We start from the raw sequence: 17,492 nt of genomic DNA, 5'->3' as shown, positions 1-17,492 counted from the left end.
CAAAATTCTAACTGTACTATGTTATGAATATTAATTAATTTCCTAAATTTTATAAAATGTGTTTGATATGTTATCTAGATTATCGCTTGTGAGCTGGTCATGTGGTACTGTAAGTAAATGACCAGAGGAGTAAAGATGGCGTTGGTCGGGATGTGGATTTTAAATGAATGCTTTTAACTGTATTTGATAGTAACGTGACGTTATTTTATCATTGCATGACGGTCATCTGACTATATAACCCGGTAACGGAGCACACTTCCAGGATGACCAATGGGTCTTTGGTGGTGATCGGGAAACGGACGCATTCCTTTTCGCATTGTCTGTTTGCTAGCTAGCTGTCTGACGTCGCTACTGTACGGGGGCCGGAGCGCGTAAGACAGTCAGCGGGATAACTGCTATTATCCAGCAGCAGACCTCGTTGACAGATAAGTGGTGACAGACAGGTATGCATATAGAGAGACAGGAATCGGTTAAGTCTCAGTCGGTTGAGGGACACAGATAAGGACAGGCTGGCAGCTGAACAAGCTTATGGACTTTCTCTGATGTCTAAGCTGAAACGTTAACCCCAGACTCCGGTCTCATCTAGTGAATATGATTGGTTCTCCAGACGTGGTGGCGTTCACCAAGGAGGATGATTTTGGGGACGGTGGGTACTCTGACCCATGGGTGGTCCCAGAGGAGTTCTCTGTGCCTCTCTTCCCACAGGCTAACAACGCCAACCCCTGGGCTAAAACATCCTACGCCAAGTTCACCAAGGACTTCATCCTCATATCAGAGTTCTCTGAGCAGGTTGGACCACGGGCAACTGGGGGAGTAGTGAGTGAGTGTGTGTGTGTCTGCTGTGTTCTGACAGGGAGTGTGTGTGTGTGTGTTTCCCGTCCTAACTAGGTGGGCCCCCAACCTCTGCTGACCATCCCAGATGACCCTAAAGTGTGTGGGACCTTTGACCTCAACTACTTCAGTCTGAGGATCATGTCTGTGGACTACCAGGCCTCATTCGTAGGACACCCTCCTGGCAGTGGGTACCCACGCCTCAGGTACTTACTGCCCAGTGGAGCTGGGCCATCAACCCAACCTGATTGACACGGGCCCAACCATTATGCTGATATTGTTCGTTACGTAACTTAGCCTGTAATAGAGAAATGAGAAGTTTGTTGTGAAGTAGTATTTGGTTATATGGGGGAGTGTAACTGGCTTACAACATCAAACTTAGTAATGGTTTCGTTATGAAACTCAGAAAATCAGAATGTTTACAAAGCTGTTCTACTGGTACTGAATGTTTATAAATAAAGGCATACTGGAAGTTTGGTATTTTGGTGAACAAAGTCTTTCTGGTAGTTTGTAATGTTATAAACTTAGCAGTTTGGAAGTTTGGAGTGTTTATAAACAAAGCCATTCTGGTTGAGAATGCTAGAAGGCTGAACTCAACACAATATGCAGACCACCTCCGTGTGCTGGATTATCTCATGAATAATACATATTATGTACCTGAAGTTTACCTTAATTTGTATCTATGTATTGTTTAATGTACTCCACTATAACTGATAGCAGTTTTATTGCACTCTACTATAAATGTATTGAACCATGATATAACTGCCCTGTTCTTTATATTCTGTTCTAATGTTCTAATGCCCTGTTCTTAATCTCTACTCCCCTGTAGTTTTGTGGAGGACTCCCGTGTGGTGCTGGGTGACTCTAAAGAGGGGGCGTTTGCCTACGTTCACCACCTGACGCTGTACGACCTGGAGGCCCGTGGCTTCGTCCGTCCCTTCTGCATGGCCTACGTCTCCGCTGACGAGAAGAAGATCATGCTCCAATTCGAGGAGCTGTCGCTCCGCTTCTCCCGTGCCTCAGAGTGCCTGAAGACCGGAAACCGTCGGGCCTTCGCCCGCGAGCTGCAGAGGAAGCTGAGAGACTTGGAGTAAGACGACACACACACCCACACACACACACACCAGACACACACCGTACACACAGAAAATCCGGGTAGCCACCCAGAATAGCCACGGTTGCCTGGAGGATTTTGCAGCGTTTTCTTGAAATTCTTGAAAATTGTATGAAAGAAGCACTGGGTTATTTGATGAAACAACACAGCAATTACCCAATAGTTGTCTAACCCAATACTCCTATCAATAGTTACTCCTTAAACATAATTTTTGTTTCCATTAAAGGAACAAATTAATATGTTGTGTATTTATACTGATTCCTCAATAATACTCAATATAACAATACCATTTTCAGGCCATATCGCTCAGTGCTAACTAAGAAATGGCCAGTGTAACTCAATTGGTTGGACCAATTGATTGGTTGTACCAGGCGAATGTTGCAGGTTTAATTCTAACAGAGAACCAGTAGAAACATTAATGAAAATGTCTGCAGTAGGGATGGGAAGATTTTAACGGTATTACTGCTCTTAAATGGTTCTTAACTCTTTGCATTGGCTTCTAGTCAGTTACAGAATAGATTTCAAATTGGTGCTTTTAGTTTATAAATCTCTGAATGGTTTAGGACCCAAATATATTTCTGATGTGTTTGCAGAATATAAACCGAGCAGGGCTCTTAGATCCATGAACACAGGTCAGCTAGTAAAGCCCAGAGTCCAAACTAAACATGGAGAAGCTGCGTTTAGCACTTACAGTGGGGAGAACAAGTATTTGATACACTGCCGATTTTGCAGGTTTTCCCACTTACAAAGCATGTAGAGGTCTGTAATTTTTATCATAGGTACTCTTCAACTGTGAGTGACGGAATCTAAAACTAAAATCCAGAAAATCACATTGTATGATTTGTAAGTAATTAATTTGCATTTTATTGCATGACATAAGTATGATACATCAGAAAAGCAAAACTTAATAGTTCTTACAAAAACCTTTGTTTGCAATTACAGAGATCATACGTTTCCTGTAGTTCTTGACCAGGTTTGCACACACTGCAGCAGGGATTTTGGCACACTCCTCCATACAGACCTTCTCCAGATCCTTCAGGTTTCGGGGCTGTCGCTGGGCAATACAGACCTTCAGCTCCCTCCAAAGATTTTCTATTAGGTTCAGGTCTGGAGACTGGCTAGGCCACTCCAGGACCTTGAGATGCTTCTTATGGAGCCACTCCTTAGTTGCCCTGGCTGTGTGTTTTGGGTCGTTGTCATGCTGGAAGACCCAGCCACGACTCATCTTCAATGCTCTTACTGAGGGAAGGATGTTGTTGGCCAAGATCTCGCAATACATGGCCCCATCCATCCTCCCCTCAATACGATGCAGCCGTCCTGTCCCCTTTGCAGAAAAGCATCCCCAAAGAATGATGTTTCCACCTCCATGCTTCACAGTTGGGATGGTGTTCTTGGGGTTGTACTCATCCTTCTTCCTCCAAACACGGTGAGTGGAGTTTAGACCAAAAAGCTCTATTTGTGTCTCATCAGACCACATGACCTTCTCCCATTTCTCCTCTGGATTATCCAGATGGTCATTGGCTATTTCAGACAGGCCTGGACATGCGCTGGCTTGAGCAGGGGGACCTTGCGTGCGCTGCAGGATCTTAATCCATGACGGCGTAGTGTGTTACTAATGGTTTTCTTTGAGACTGTGGTCCCAGCTCTCTTCAGGTCATTGACCAGGTCCTGCCGTGTGGTTCTGGGCTGATCCCTCACCTTCCTCATGATATTGATGCCCCACGAGGTCAGATCTTGCATGGAGCCCCAGACCGAGGGAGATTGACCGTCATCTTGAACTTCTTCCATTTTCTAATAATTGCGTCAACAGTTGTTGCCTTCTCACCAAGCTGCTTGCCTATTGTCCTGTAGCCCATCCCATCCTTGTGCAGGTCTACAATTTTATCCCTGATGTCCTTACACAGCTCTCTGGTCTTGCCATTGTGGAGAGGTTGGAGTCTGTTTGATTGAGTGTGTGGACAGGTGTCTTTTATACAGGTAATGAGTTCAAACAGGTGGAGTTAATACAGGTAATGAATGGAGAACAGGAGGGCTTCTTAAAGAAAAACTAACAGGTCTGTGAGAGCCGGAACTCTTACTGGTTGGTAGGTGATCAAATACTTATGTCATGCAATATAATACAAATTAATAAAAAAATCATGCCATGTGATTTTCTGGATTTTTGTTTTAGATTCCGTCTCTCACAGTTGAAGTGTACCTATGATAAAAATTACAGACCTCTACATGCTTTTTATGTAGGAAAACCTGCAAAATCGGCAGTGTATCAAATACTTGTTCTCCCCACTGTATGCTGTACACAACTGGAATAAACTACCAGAAGATCTTAGACATTCCCCAAACTTATCAACTTTTAAATCCAGGTTAAAAACACTTCTCTTCTCACGTGCCTATGACTGAGCACTTAAACTTAACCACACTGTTTAGCCTTATAGCTTATTATTTTTTCTTATTATGATGTTTTCATTTGAGTATTTGTTTTTATGTTTTTGTATTTGTGTATATTTTTATTAAAATGTTTCTTTGTAAAGCACATTGAATTGCTTCAATGTATGAATTGCGCTATATAAACTTGCTTGTTTGCTTGCTCCTACCGATACTGCTTATCCATGCAGTACTTTAACAGTATTCTTATCGGTTCATAATGTTATTTTTTACGAGAAAAAAAACCTCAACTAATTAAGAACAGATTTAACATTGCTTTATTTTCTGAAATGTAAATAAATAAAATAATTATTTACAGCAACAGAAACATATATTTTGAACTAATCACTATATACTCCCATGTCGTGATTATGGAAATGTAAAACAAATGAAATAAACAATACTTTCCTGCAAAACAAAATAGTGTTACAGAGCAACACTGGTGGGCGTGCAGGTAGGCTGCAACTGGACTAACGGTTCTTAGCAGTTGCAAAACAGTTGCTAAATCTTTAAATGGGTGACTTAATTTATGAACGCACCCATAGCTAAACAATCAGCTGGCTAATAGTTACTTTTGATCATGAACTCGGGTTTGCATAATTTAGTTAAGTCTGTGTGTGGGCTCTGGGCTGCTAGCATACATACCTAACGTAGATCAGGCAACGAGAGGTGAACTAGGAGTTAGGCAGTCGAAAACTGCTTTTCTCTGCCTGTACACAATGCACTTTTTATAGATGTTTGGGCATATTGCTCGTGTTTCTGCCCTTACAAACAATAGTATTGTTGCTCTTGTGGCAACGAGCATTGTCGCCATCAACTCTGGTGATGTGTAACCAAACTTATGAATGTTTAGTCCTCAACATTAAGGTCAGGTTTTTTTTGTGTGTGTGCGTACATGCTGTATCGCGTGGCTCCTTGCGAGAGACATCACTTTTCTGAACTGGGAATGCAAGTTAGAAACTGTTGGTGGGATAAAATATCCAAGATAATGTTTATGTAGCACTAATAAATAGGACATTTATTTTCTTTATTTCTCCAGTATCGAAAGCAGAACCGATAACGTGAGAGCTTATCGATACAGTCTTTCATAATTCAGCCCCGGGGCCAGGTTAATTCAGGGTTTCGTCACCCATCCCTAGTCCGCAGTCGCTACTGTAAATCGTTTTGGACCGCGGCATCTGCTAAATGACAACACAAACACAAAGCTGACCTCCTGTTGTCCTAACACCTTTGTGTCTCCCCTGTGTGTCCTCCAGTTACACACGATCTGTCCTGCAGAAGGAGGAGGGGTTACAGAGAGAGGCGGGGCCACAGGGTTGTTACTCCGCCCACGTGGTGGAGAAAGCCAACGAGCTGGCAGCGGTGGAGAAGAGCATCTACGAGCACCGGGACCTGCTGAGGCAGATCACATCGTACCCGCTGCGGCCCCGCCGGGACCCCCACGCCGCACACTGTCAGCACTGTGTGACGGAGTCGCGGAGGCACACCGACACACACGGGCCACACACTCCACACACACCCCCCGACTGTGGCCCGGGGTCGCGGGGGGAGCAGGGCGAGAGGAGGCAGTCCTACACTCCCCAGCTGATCAAGGGCAAGTCGGCCAAGTGCTTCGACAAGCGCCTGAAGACGCTGACGGAGCTGTGCGAGGAGAGCTTCTACGGCGCCACTGTGGAACTGCTCACTGACACCGAGCGGTGTTTCCGGGGGGACCTGTGCTACCTGCACACCCGCCGCCTGGACCGGGCGCTCCGCAGGAAACAGAACGTCACCAACTTCCTGTTCGAGGAGGAGCTGGGAGAGGAGGAGGAGGAGGTGGCGGCGCTCGGACGGATCTTCTGCTCTCTGACACACACGACGGGGACGGACTCGCACAACCCTTTCGTCGTGTTGTGTCCCGTGCCACTGGAGCCCGGGGAGGTCCTGGAGGAGAACCCAGCCGGCCCTGCTAGCTTTGCCCAGCAGAGGGAGGACCTGCTTGGGGAGGAGAGGCTGGAATCGACGCTGTCCGACCTGACCATGGAGACCCAGGACCAGGAGAGCTCTGAAGAGAACAAGGACAGTTTCGGCAGTGACAGGAGTGGAGGAGAGGAGCCAGGAGGAGAGGGAGTTGGAGAGGGAAAAGCAGGAGATGTAGAAGGGGAGGAGAGAGAGGAGGGAAAAGGAGTAGGGCACCCTGATTCTAACCCTGCAGAGAAGGAGAGCAGCAGTGAGGATGGAGGTAGCAGTCCAGGGGAGGAGGACGGAGGAGAGGAGGAGGACCAATCCCCTGTCTTTCTGTTGGAGGAGGAGGCAGGGAGGAGGAAGACAGAACGTGTTTGTGAGCCTGAGGCAGGGACTGAGGGAGGCTCAGAGGCTCTGGTCCAGATGGATACAGCCTGCTGCATGTCCCAGGAGGGCTTCCTCTACGACCCGTCTCCCCCAGACATGCTGCCTGGTCCTGGGCTTGGCCCAGGCTCTCTGCCCCTACCTTTGGTGGTCAACCAGGAGCCCCAGGCCATGCTGCCTGTCCAGGGGGCCTATGGCCTGGGCTCTCCCCGCTGCCTGAGCCCTGGGGCTGGGCTGGACCTGTCTGTGCCCTCCCTGGGCTCCGACTGTACCATGTCAGCCTCCACAGGGTCGGAGCAGACCGGCTCTCCTCTTGGGTATGGGGGCGTGGTCACGCTGCGACAAAGGAAGAAGGCGGGCCAGGGGGCACTCAGGTCAGTCACTAATTTGCTGATTTGATTTGTAATTAAAAACATATCGATCCTCAACACTCTGACCTTCCATTCTAACCCTAAACATTTCTATCCTTCATCATTCTAATTTTAAATTGTTAGTCTTTTACAAACCCTGACCTTCCATTCTAACCCTAAACATTTCTATCCTTCATCATTCTAATTTTAAATTGTTAGTCTTTTACAAACCCTGACCTTCCATTCTAACCCTAAACATTTCTATCATTCTAATTTTAAATTGTTAGTCTTTTACAAACCCTGACCTTCCATTCTAACCCTAAACATTTCTATCCTTCATCATTCTAATTTTAAATTGTTAGTCTTTTACAAACCCTGACCTTCCATTCTAACCCTAAACATTTCTATCCTTCATCATTCTAATTTTAAATTGTTAGTCTTTTACAAACCCTGACCTTCCATTCTAACCCTAAACATTCTGACCATCAACATTCTGACCATAAAAGAACGCTATCTTGACGGTTGTTCCCTGGTCAATGGTCAATGTTCTTGCCACTGCTTGGTGCACACTGAGACTTTGGACCTTATGGATTAAGGAGACAGATATTTGCCTGACTGGAGTTAGTCTGTCAGTTTTAACCCTTTACCTACATGTTTGTGTCAGTTACGTGAACGTGGTCTTTGTGTTGTCTAGGTTTGTGCGTCAGTACCCGTTTGCCCTTCAGGCTCTGTGGTCGCTGCTAAGTGGTCGGACCCTGGTGGTCCTTGGGTCAGAGGAGGGGAGGGTCCGGAGGCTGGTGTCCGCTCTAGCCCTCTACGTCCCTGGGCCAGGACGCTGTGGGGAGAGGGTCCAGCCATGGCTCTCCTGCCAATTCAGTCTCACTGACTTGCAGAGGTGGAAACTCATCGGACTGCAGAGGTGAGAGGGGGTGTGTGTGTGTGTGTGTGTGTGTGTCTTTATGGGGTCAATCTGTACACGGCCCAATTGGGTCAGTCTGAGCATGCCCCGATGGGGTCAGTGTGGGCATGCCCCGATGGGGTCAGTGTGGGCATGCCCCGATGGGGTCAGTGTGGGCATGCCCCGATGGGGTCAGTGTGGGCATGCCCCGATGGGGTCAGTGTGGGCACCCTCCGATGGGGTCAGTGTGGGCACCCTCCGATGGGGTCAGTGTGGGCATGCCCCGATGGGGTCAGTGTGGGCATTAGAGGTATTCACAAAGAGTTGGATCCGTTCCGAAATTAACCAACGTGTTTCTCACCCGACCTGATAAAATTTAAAAATATTCGACCCATTCCGAATGGACCCGAAGAAAAAAACTGATAAATTCCCGAAAAGTAGAATAAAACGAAAAACAGACCCCTGAAAGATCTGTTCAGTCCCGACCACAGAAATGGAATGAAGTCTGGCTGGCTGGTGCAGCAGCCAGCCAGCGCCATCAATAGCAGAAGTGTTATTGGCAAAATTAGTTCATTGTTTTAACGTCCTACAACAAATTGCATAACCTCCAAGTACAAAATGTGTTATTTATTTATATTTATTCCATTGCCTAGAACAGGGTGTCCAACGGTGCTCAGTTGTGCATATTTGGCATTAAACGCTTTGCGGTCTTGACTGAATGCATTGCGTAATATAGCCTAGGTCCTAAACATTCAGTCACTGCATGCAAGTCCATAAATATATTTTTGAAATAATTTTAAATGACAAATTGAAGCGTGTGCCTATAAAGACCGATATAGGATATAGGCTACAGCCGGCATTTTCCTATATCCAGGTATGACATTAATTCCGATATTCTTGTTGGTGTATTCCTAAATATTGGCGAAAGCAGCGGAGAATAGCCTACAATACCCAAACGCACCACACTTTCCGCAGCTACACACCTGCTGGACTCACACCACACTGATGGTTCAGGTGGAGATTTGGTGGCTAAATGCATTCAATGCATGCATGTATGCCTTTAGCATAGGGATTTTGACAAACAGATGTAAAGTGCTCTGCGAGCTTGAGGATATGCCAGTGGAGTGTTCCCAGTCCATAGCCACACTTCTTATTTAGCCTGTCCTTGTCGGCTACAGGGGAAACAGGCTACATTAGCCTATAGTAAGAGACTATAATTTGTTAATTTATAATTTCAGTATTTTAATAAAGAAGCATTATATTGTTAGATCAAACTCTAAGACATTATTTTTCATCTCAAATGAATGAAGTCTGAGAGGAGGCAGTGCTCACCAACACAGTTGACTAATAGGAATATAGCCAGACCTTTGTAAACTTCATTAATGATAAATAATAAGAAACCGAATGAACTATTAAAGTAATGAATCCTTATAAAATTAAAGGGAATTTAAATTAGTTTGAAAATACCAACTTCACATTATATAAGAACCTAACAGTTGGCCTGTCTTAAATAGCTCTGTCCAACTTGAGGGAAATATTTAACAATATAATGAAATAAAACAGTGTACTTTTCATCTTCTATCTTTCACAGATTGCCCTCCATATTCCATCAATCAAGAATAGATTATACCAATGTATAGCCTCCTCCTTTTTCTCACTCTGGCAGCAGCCAGTAGCAGGAGGTGATCACGTGCATATGATTTTAGTTTAAATTGACTGAAAGATTTAAGATATACTTGCTGTTATGTTAAGATAACAGCTGCCTTTACATCAGAAATCTGTTATTTATATTTATTGCATAATGGATGGATCCAATCAGACCGTCAGCCTGGGCACCCTCCGATGGGGTCAGCCTGGGCACCCTCCGATGGGGTCAGCCTGGGCACCCTCCGATGGGGTCAGCCTGGGCACGCCCCGATGGGGTCAGCCTGGGCACCCTCCGATGGGGTCAGCGTGGGCACCCTCCGATGGGGTCAGCGTGGGCACGCCCCGATGGGGTCAGCCTGGGCACCCTCCGATGGGGTCAGCGTGGGCACGCCCCGATGGGGTCAGCCTGGGCACCCTCCGATGGGGTCAGCCTGGGCACCCTCCGATGGGGTCAGCGTGGGCACGCCCCGATGGGGTCAGCCTGGGCCCGCTCCGATGTTGGTGCATCCGGTCTCAACACTGTTAAAACAGAGTGGTTCTTAAAAAGGTGCGTCTCATTATCTGAAAATAATTAAACAGAACCATGTCCGTCATGGTGATTGTGATGTCATCAGTACGAGACAGTCAGTGCAGACAGATCCAGACAGGTTCAGTTCAGTCGTTAGCCTCCATTAGTATTGGGACAGTTTAGTCAAACGTGTTATTTTTGCTATACACTTGAGACATATGAAAATACAATTAAAAGATATGAAGTATAAGTATGGAGTGTCACCTTATATTTTGGTCCGTTTCAACACATTTGTTTTACCAACTAAGAATAACAGCACTGTCAGAGTTCATATTCATCTTTTAATTGTATTTTCATATGCCTTGAGTGTACAGCAAAAATAGCAATTTTGACTTTTCTGCATATTTGTGGATGGCACTGTTTTTGCAGCCAGCATTATTAAAGCAGAATAGTATAAGTGGCCAAATTAAAAAAACTCAAGCAAAACGCTTAAAATTGTCAGTCAGTAAACCACCATGTTTGAGTCTCTCACTCCTCCCTGTGCACCTCATTCAGTCCATTGAAGCTCTCCTTTCCCACTACAGGATGGGCTCACCAGTGGGGACCAGCATGCTTTGCTCCCTGTCTCGCTACAGTCGCTACATCTCTGTCCTTGACGCCGACCAGAAGACGCTTCGTTGCCCCGGCTACCGCGGGAACCTCCTTTCCAACATGGCGGACCACCGCACACACCTCCGGCGTGGCTCCACCTACTTCCTGCACCTACAGAGCATGCTCAGTAGCATGGCGGCCCGGGCCTTCCTCCTCAGCTTCACTCACCACCTCCACCTACCCATCGTCGCCAATGAAACGAGACGAGAGGTAGAGGAGAGGAGGCGGGGCTTCCTGAAAGATCAGCTGGGGCTGACCGACGACGACTGTCGAATACTGCTGTACCTCAGTCACCTGATCACACAGCGCTACCTGGAGACGGAAACTGGGGGCGCTGTCAAGACACGCCCCAGCCTAGAGGCTAACAGCACATCTGTTACCACGCAGCAGGACCCAGTGTCTGTAACCACACGTGACCATGCCACTGGAGGCGCGGCAACCCCAGGAGAATACCTTGACGCTGACGCTGGGGGCACTACCACACAACTGGACCTGGAATCTGTGAGAATATTAGAACCTGCCACTGTGGTAATCTCAGAGCCGTGCCTGGACCCTGCTAACGGAGGCGATGCCACCCGAGAGCAGAACAGGAACCCTGCCCCTGAGGGCACTGTAACCCCAGAGCAGTACCTGGACTCTGCCACTGGGGGCGCCCAAACCCCAGAGCAGTACCTGGACCCGGCCACTGGGGGCGCCAAAACCCCAGAGCAGTACCTGGAACCTGCCACTGGGGGCGCCAAAACCCCAGAGCAGTACCTGGACCCTGCCACTGGGGGCGCCAAAACCCCAGAACAGTATCTGGACCCTGCAACATCTCTGTCTGCCACTAGACGGAAGGTTCCATCCAGCTTCACCTTTAACTACACCACCAGCCAAGTATTCAAAATCTAACCTGAAACACCTGGCATCACTGATCTCAGTGGGTTTTTCATGAACGACTGGTGTGTCCCTCTGCATAGTAACTGGAGAGTTCGAGGGTGTGAAGTGAATGTATTGAATATCAGTCACCAAGAGTTGGTCTTTGGTCTAAGAGAAAACTCTGTGTGTGTGTGTGTGTGTGTGTGTGACGATCATGATGCATGTGTGTCTAGTGCCGTTCCGCCTTTTTTGCATGTTGTCCATAGAAACACAGTATTACTACAGTACTACTAAAATATTACTACTGTATTACAATAGTACTACTACAGTATTACTATAGTACTACAACACTGGCTGGCGGCATCCACGGTGTCCATAGCAACCATGGGACATCGACTGCTTGGACACTTTTTAAGCTACTAAATGTGACGTACTGCACAGTTGTCTAAACGTTGTCTGAAGGTTCTAAGTTTGTAAGAGTGTTGTGCTGTCGGCATGAGGGTGTAACAGGTGTTAGCCTTTAAATGTTGAGACAAGGACTATTCACAGAGACATTTTACAGACATACATTCACAGAGACCTATTACAAACAGACATTCATAGAGACATATTACAGACAGACATTCAGAGACATATTACAGACAGACATTCACAGAGACCTATTACAGACAGACATTCATAGAGACATATTACAGACAGACATTCAGAGAGACCTATTACAAACAGACATTCACAGAGACCTATTACAGACAGACATTCATAGAGACCGATTACAGACAGACATTCACAGAGACCTATTACAAACAGACATTCAGAGACATATTACAGACAGACATTCACAGAGACCTATTACAGACAGACTTTCATAGAGACATATTACAGACAGACATTCACAGAGACCTATTACAAACAGACATTCACAGAGACCTATTACAAACAGACATTCACAGAGACCTATTACAGACAGACATTCACAGAGACCTATTACAGACAGACATTCATAGAGACATATTATAGACAGACATTCACAGAGACCTATTACAGACAGACTTTCATAGAGACATATTATAGACAGACATTCACAGAGACCTATTACAGACAGACATTCACAGAGACCTATTACAGACAGACATTCACAGAGACCTATTACAGACAGACATTCATAGAGACCTATTACAGACAGACATTCATAGAGACATATTATAGACAGACATTCATAGAGACATATTATAGACAGACATTCACAGAGGATTATCTCCAGTGCCATACAGTTACCACCTCAGTGATGTCATCATTACATCAAGACCTAAAGATGCATTCTGTGCGTATTCTGGCCACTGGTTGTAAAAGTGGCATTGTCAAGCCAAAACAGATCTCTGGAAATTGTGTACTTTTGACATTTACATGATGATATGTGCCCCATTTCATCAAAATCATTGGCTTTCAAACTTGGAATATCATGTGTAACTGAGGTGATAGTCATTCTAATTATAGACGCCATGATTGGGTGTCCGGTATATCTGTCCTGAAGATATCCAGCTGTCCTGAATATCAGCAACAAGTATTCAACAATACTGTGGTATAAGCACATATACACAACATATTACACATGCAGCCCAAAATGGGGGGTTTTCAGACTGCATCTTGAAGTAACTGACGTAAGTGAAAATCTCATTCTTAAAAGGACTATAAATCTACCGCCGCAACAGAGTACCTAACCTCAGAGAACCTTATTCATGATCCATGAAAACATTGAAGCAACATCAGAACATTCTCCCATATCATTGAAGTAACCCTGACTGATGGTTGTGACGATCTTTACTATAGAGCTGTTGGCTCATTCCATCCACACATACCTTAAATCACTTTCTGTGTTGTGACATTCTCTTTCAAAAACCACACTTATTTAAGCCACTTTTTCCACTGTAGTTCTAGTCATAGAACTCTTCCTTTATTCTAGTCATATAACCCAATTCCTTAGTTCTTGTCATATAACTCCATTCCTTTATTCTAGTTATAGAACTCTGTTCCTTCATTCTAGTCATAGAACTCCGTTCCTTTATTCTATTCATAGAACTCCGCTTCTTCATTCTAGTCATAGAACTTAGATTCTTTATTCTAGTCATAGAACTCCATTCCTTTGTTCTAGTCATTGAACTCTGCTTCTTCATTCTAGTTATAGATCTTCGTTCCTTCAATCTAGTCATAGAACTCTGTTCCTTCATTCTATTCATAGAACTCCGTTCCTTCATTCTAGTTATAGAACTTTGTTCCTTCATTCTAATCATAGAACTCCACTTCTTCATTCTAGTTATAGAACTCCGTTCCTACATTCTAGTTATAGAACTCCTTTCCTTCATTCTAGTTATAGAACTCCGTTCCTTCATTCTAGTTATAGAACTCTGTTCCTTCATTCTATTCATAGAACTCTGTTCCTTCATTCTATTCATAGAACTCTGCTTCTTCATTCTAGTTATAGAACTCCGTTCCTTCATTCTATTCATAGAACTCTGTTCCTTCATTCTATTCATAGAACTCTGCTTCTTCATTCTAGTTATAGAACTCCGTTCATTCTATTCATAGAACTCTGTTACTTCATTTTATTCATAGAACTCTGCTTCTTCATTCTAGTTATAGAACTCTGTTCTTTCATTCTAGTCATAGAACTCCGTTCTTTCATTCTAGTCATAGAACTCTGTTCTTTCATTCTAGTCATAGAACTCTGTTCTTTCATTCTAGTCATAGAACTCCGTTCTTTCATTCTAGTTATAGAACTCCGTTCCTTCATTCTATTCATAGAACTCTGTTCCTTCATTCTATTCATAGAACTCTGCTTCTTCATTCTAGTTATAGAACTCCGTTCATTCTATTCATAGAACTCTGTTCCTTCATTTTATTCATAGAACTCTGCTTCTTCATTCTAGTTATAGAACTCTGTTCTTTCATTCTAGTCATAGAACTCCGTTCTTTCATTCTAGTCATAGAACTCTGTTCTTTCATTCTAGTCATAGAACTCCGTTCTTTCATTCTAGTCATAGAACTCCGTTCTTTCATTCTAGTCATAGAACTCCGTTCTTTCATTCTAGTCATAGAACTCCTCTTCTTCATTCTAGTTATAGAACTACTATGGTCATTCCTTAAGTAGAATAGCTCTTAAAGTTCAAGAAGTTTAATGTTTTTTATTTTCTTCTTTTGATTGTTATACAGATTGTCTAAAATGCAAACAGAATGTAACCTAAAGATAAGCCATACCACACTGTGTGTGTGTGTGTACGTGTATGCGTTTACGTGTGTGTTTTTGTGCTTAGGGTTAGATTAAGGGCTCAACTCAGTCAAGGCCTCATTGCAGTATTTATGCAGTTGCTCTTTTTCCAATGATCAAATTGACTCAGACTGCTTTTGAGTACTGTACAAAAACCTAAAAATACTACCAGGGAGAAACTAACTGGTCTCTCCCCGAATGGATTCTTTCAGAGTTAATACCTTGAACCCTTTCTCGAAGACTTGTCCCAAGTAAATCACTTGTGTGAAACAGAAAGTCCTGCAGATTTATGTGGCAGATTGAAATCAACAGTGTTGTTTTGTTTCCTAAACGATTCAGCTAGATTACATTTGTGATTAAACATGAGAACAGAACTGTTTTAAGTGGCACAGCCTACCTTTTAAACACTGTCTATGTAGTATTCAATATTTTATTTTAATTCCATTGAGATATTTATGCAGATTTTATTGTAGGAAAAACAGTGTTAATTTGTTCGTGACAATTTTATTGTAAAAGACATCCCACTGCTCTGTGGTGCTTTAGGCCGGGTTTCTGTCTAAGAACTTTGAGGTAAAGCCTTTAAAAAATATGTTTTATTGTTTTTAGTGGTGTGGATTCCCCATACTATCCCTGACATGGAGAATTCCACTCTTCTGAATAAGAAATGCAGGCCCAGGTTGAATATTGGAAAAGAAGAGGCTGCTTTAAAATTGCCATGGTGGGTTTGAATGAATCCCAGCTGACGTAAATTCTGCCTTAACCTGTGAAAACTGACAACTCGCATAGCAGTTTCATAGCCTAAATAAATACAACACCGGATGTGCAAGTTCCTACTGTTAACATTTGGATGTGGCGAGTTGCATTATTAGGGTTTAGTTGTCCACAGCCAGCCTTATAAAGCCATTAATCGCACATAAATCCTTATTAACTGCAGCCTCTCCTGTGCTACAGACCTACTCCGAAATGGCAGCTGTGCAGGTGTCAGCCCGCGCTGGTTAATGTTTGAGCCGATTGAACCCAGGCCTTAATGTGGTTTTTCTTTCGTGTCCATTTTAACGCACCTTATTCTGTGTCTGTATTCAGTTTTGCAGCTCAGTATTTACTACTGATCACATAACTAGAGGCGGATTTAGGATCAGCCCTCACTCCAGTTGTCAGCACTGTGGATCCATCCGTGTTAAACTGAGCTGGATATTCCCCTGTACAGTGGATCCATCTGTGTTAAACTGAGCTGGATATTCCCCTGTACAGTGGATCCATCTGTGTTAAACTGAGCTGGATATTCACCTGTACAGAGGATCCATCTGTGTTAAACTGAGCTGGATATTTCCCTGTACAGAGGATCCATCTGTGTTAAACTGAGCTGGATATTACCCTGTACAGAGGATCCATCTGTGTTAAACTGAGCTGGATATTCCCCTGTACAGAGGATCCATCTGTGTTAAACTGAGCTGGATATTCCCCTGTACAGTGGATCCATCCGTGTTAAACTGAGCTGGATATTCCCCTGTACAGAGGATCCATCCGTGTTAAACTGAGCTGGATATTCCCCTGTACAGAGGATCCATCCGTGTTAAACTGAGCTGGATATTCCCCTGTACAGAGGATCCATCCGTGTTAAACTGAGCTGGATATTCCCCTGTACAGTGGATCCATCCGTGTTAAACTGAGCTGGATATTCCCCTGTACAGTGGATCCATCCGTGTTAAACTGAGCTGGATATTCCCCTGTACAGTGGATCCATCCGTGTTAAACTGAGCTGGATATTCCCCTGTACAGAGGATCCATCTGTGTTAAACTGAGCTGGATATTACCCTGTACAGAGGATCCATCTGTGTTAAACTGAGCTGGATATTCCCCTGTACAGAGGATCCATCTGTGTTAAACTGAGCTGGATATTCCCCTGTACAGTGGATCCATCCGTGTTAAACTGAGCTGGATATTCCCCTGTACAGAGGATCCATCCGTGTTAAACTGAGCTGGATATTCCCCTGTACAGTGGATCCATCCGTGTTAAACTGAGCTGGATATTCCCCTGTACAGTGGATCCATCCGTGTTAAACTGAGCTGGATATTCCCCTGTACAGTGGATCCATCCGTGTTAAACTGAGCTGGATATTCCCCTGTACAGTGGATCCATCCGTGTTAAACTGAGCTGGATATTCCCCTGTACAGTGGATCCATCCGTGTTAAACTGAGCTGGATATTCCCCTGTACAGAGGATCCATCCATGTTAAACTGAGCTGAATGTCTTATCCATGCCGTTAGGACACTGATAATTATTCCATTAATTTATTGAATGTTGATGACTGTGGAATATTGAAACTGTCGAAGCCAGGGGGCTGTGAGGACGGACACGACTTCTGATCATCAGTATTAAAGATCAAACACCTCCTGACTTTGATTTGTTTGTCCGTTTGTCGTCACTCACACTGGTCACGTGTCATCTGAAGAATGAGAGTGCTCTAGTGACTGAGGGCTCAGTTCAATCAAACCTGCCTCTATGTGTTTGATTAGCAGCTCTTTTCTACAAACTGGCGCGTGTTATAATGTCCTACTGCCTTAGAATCACTGAGTTGCGGAGGAAGCAGGAACTAGTGTTCCGGGAGTCCTTGGGTAATAAA

The 17,492-nt window shown here is 44.5% G+C and overlaps 1 protein-coding gene across 1 annotated transcript; it reads left to right on the top strand.

The window, feature by feature from the left end:
- Window positions 1-108: 108 nt before the first annotated feature.
- Window positions 109-17,266, top strand: smcr8a (Smith-Magenis syndrome chromosome region, candidate 8a). Its single transcript, XM_010904372.4, has 6 exons — window positions 109-789; window positions 889-1,037; window positions 1,661-1,921; window positions 5,623-7,068; window positions 7,739-7,963; window positions 10,682-17,266. The coding sequence occupies exons 1-6, from the start codon at window positions 592-594 to the stop codon at window positions 11,637-11,639; spliced, it is 3,237 nt and encodes a 1,078-aa protein (XP_010902674.2). The 5' UTR covers window positions 109-591; the 3' UTR covers window positions 11,640-17,266.
- The last annotated feature ends 226 nt before the right edge of the window (window positions 17,267-17,492 follow it).

The sequence above is a fragment of the Esox lucius genome, chromosome 11, assembly GCF_011004845.1.
Source record: "Esox lucius isolate fEsoLuc1 chromosome 11, fEsoLuc1.pri, whole genome shotgun sequence".
NCBI lineage: Eukaryota > Metazoa > Chordata > Actinopteri > Esociformes > Esocidae > Esox > Esox lucius.
This window is presented reverse-complemented; position numbering and strand designations above follow the sequence as displayed.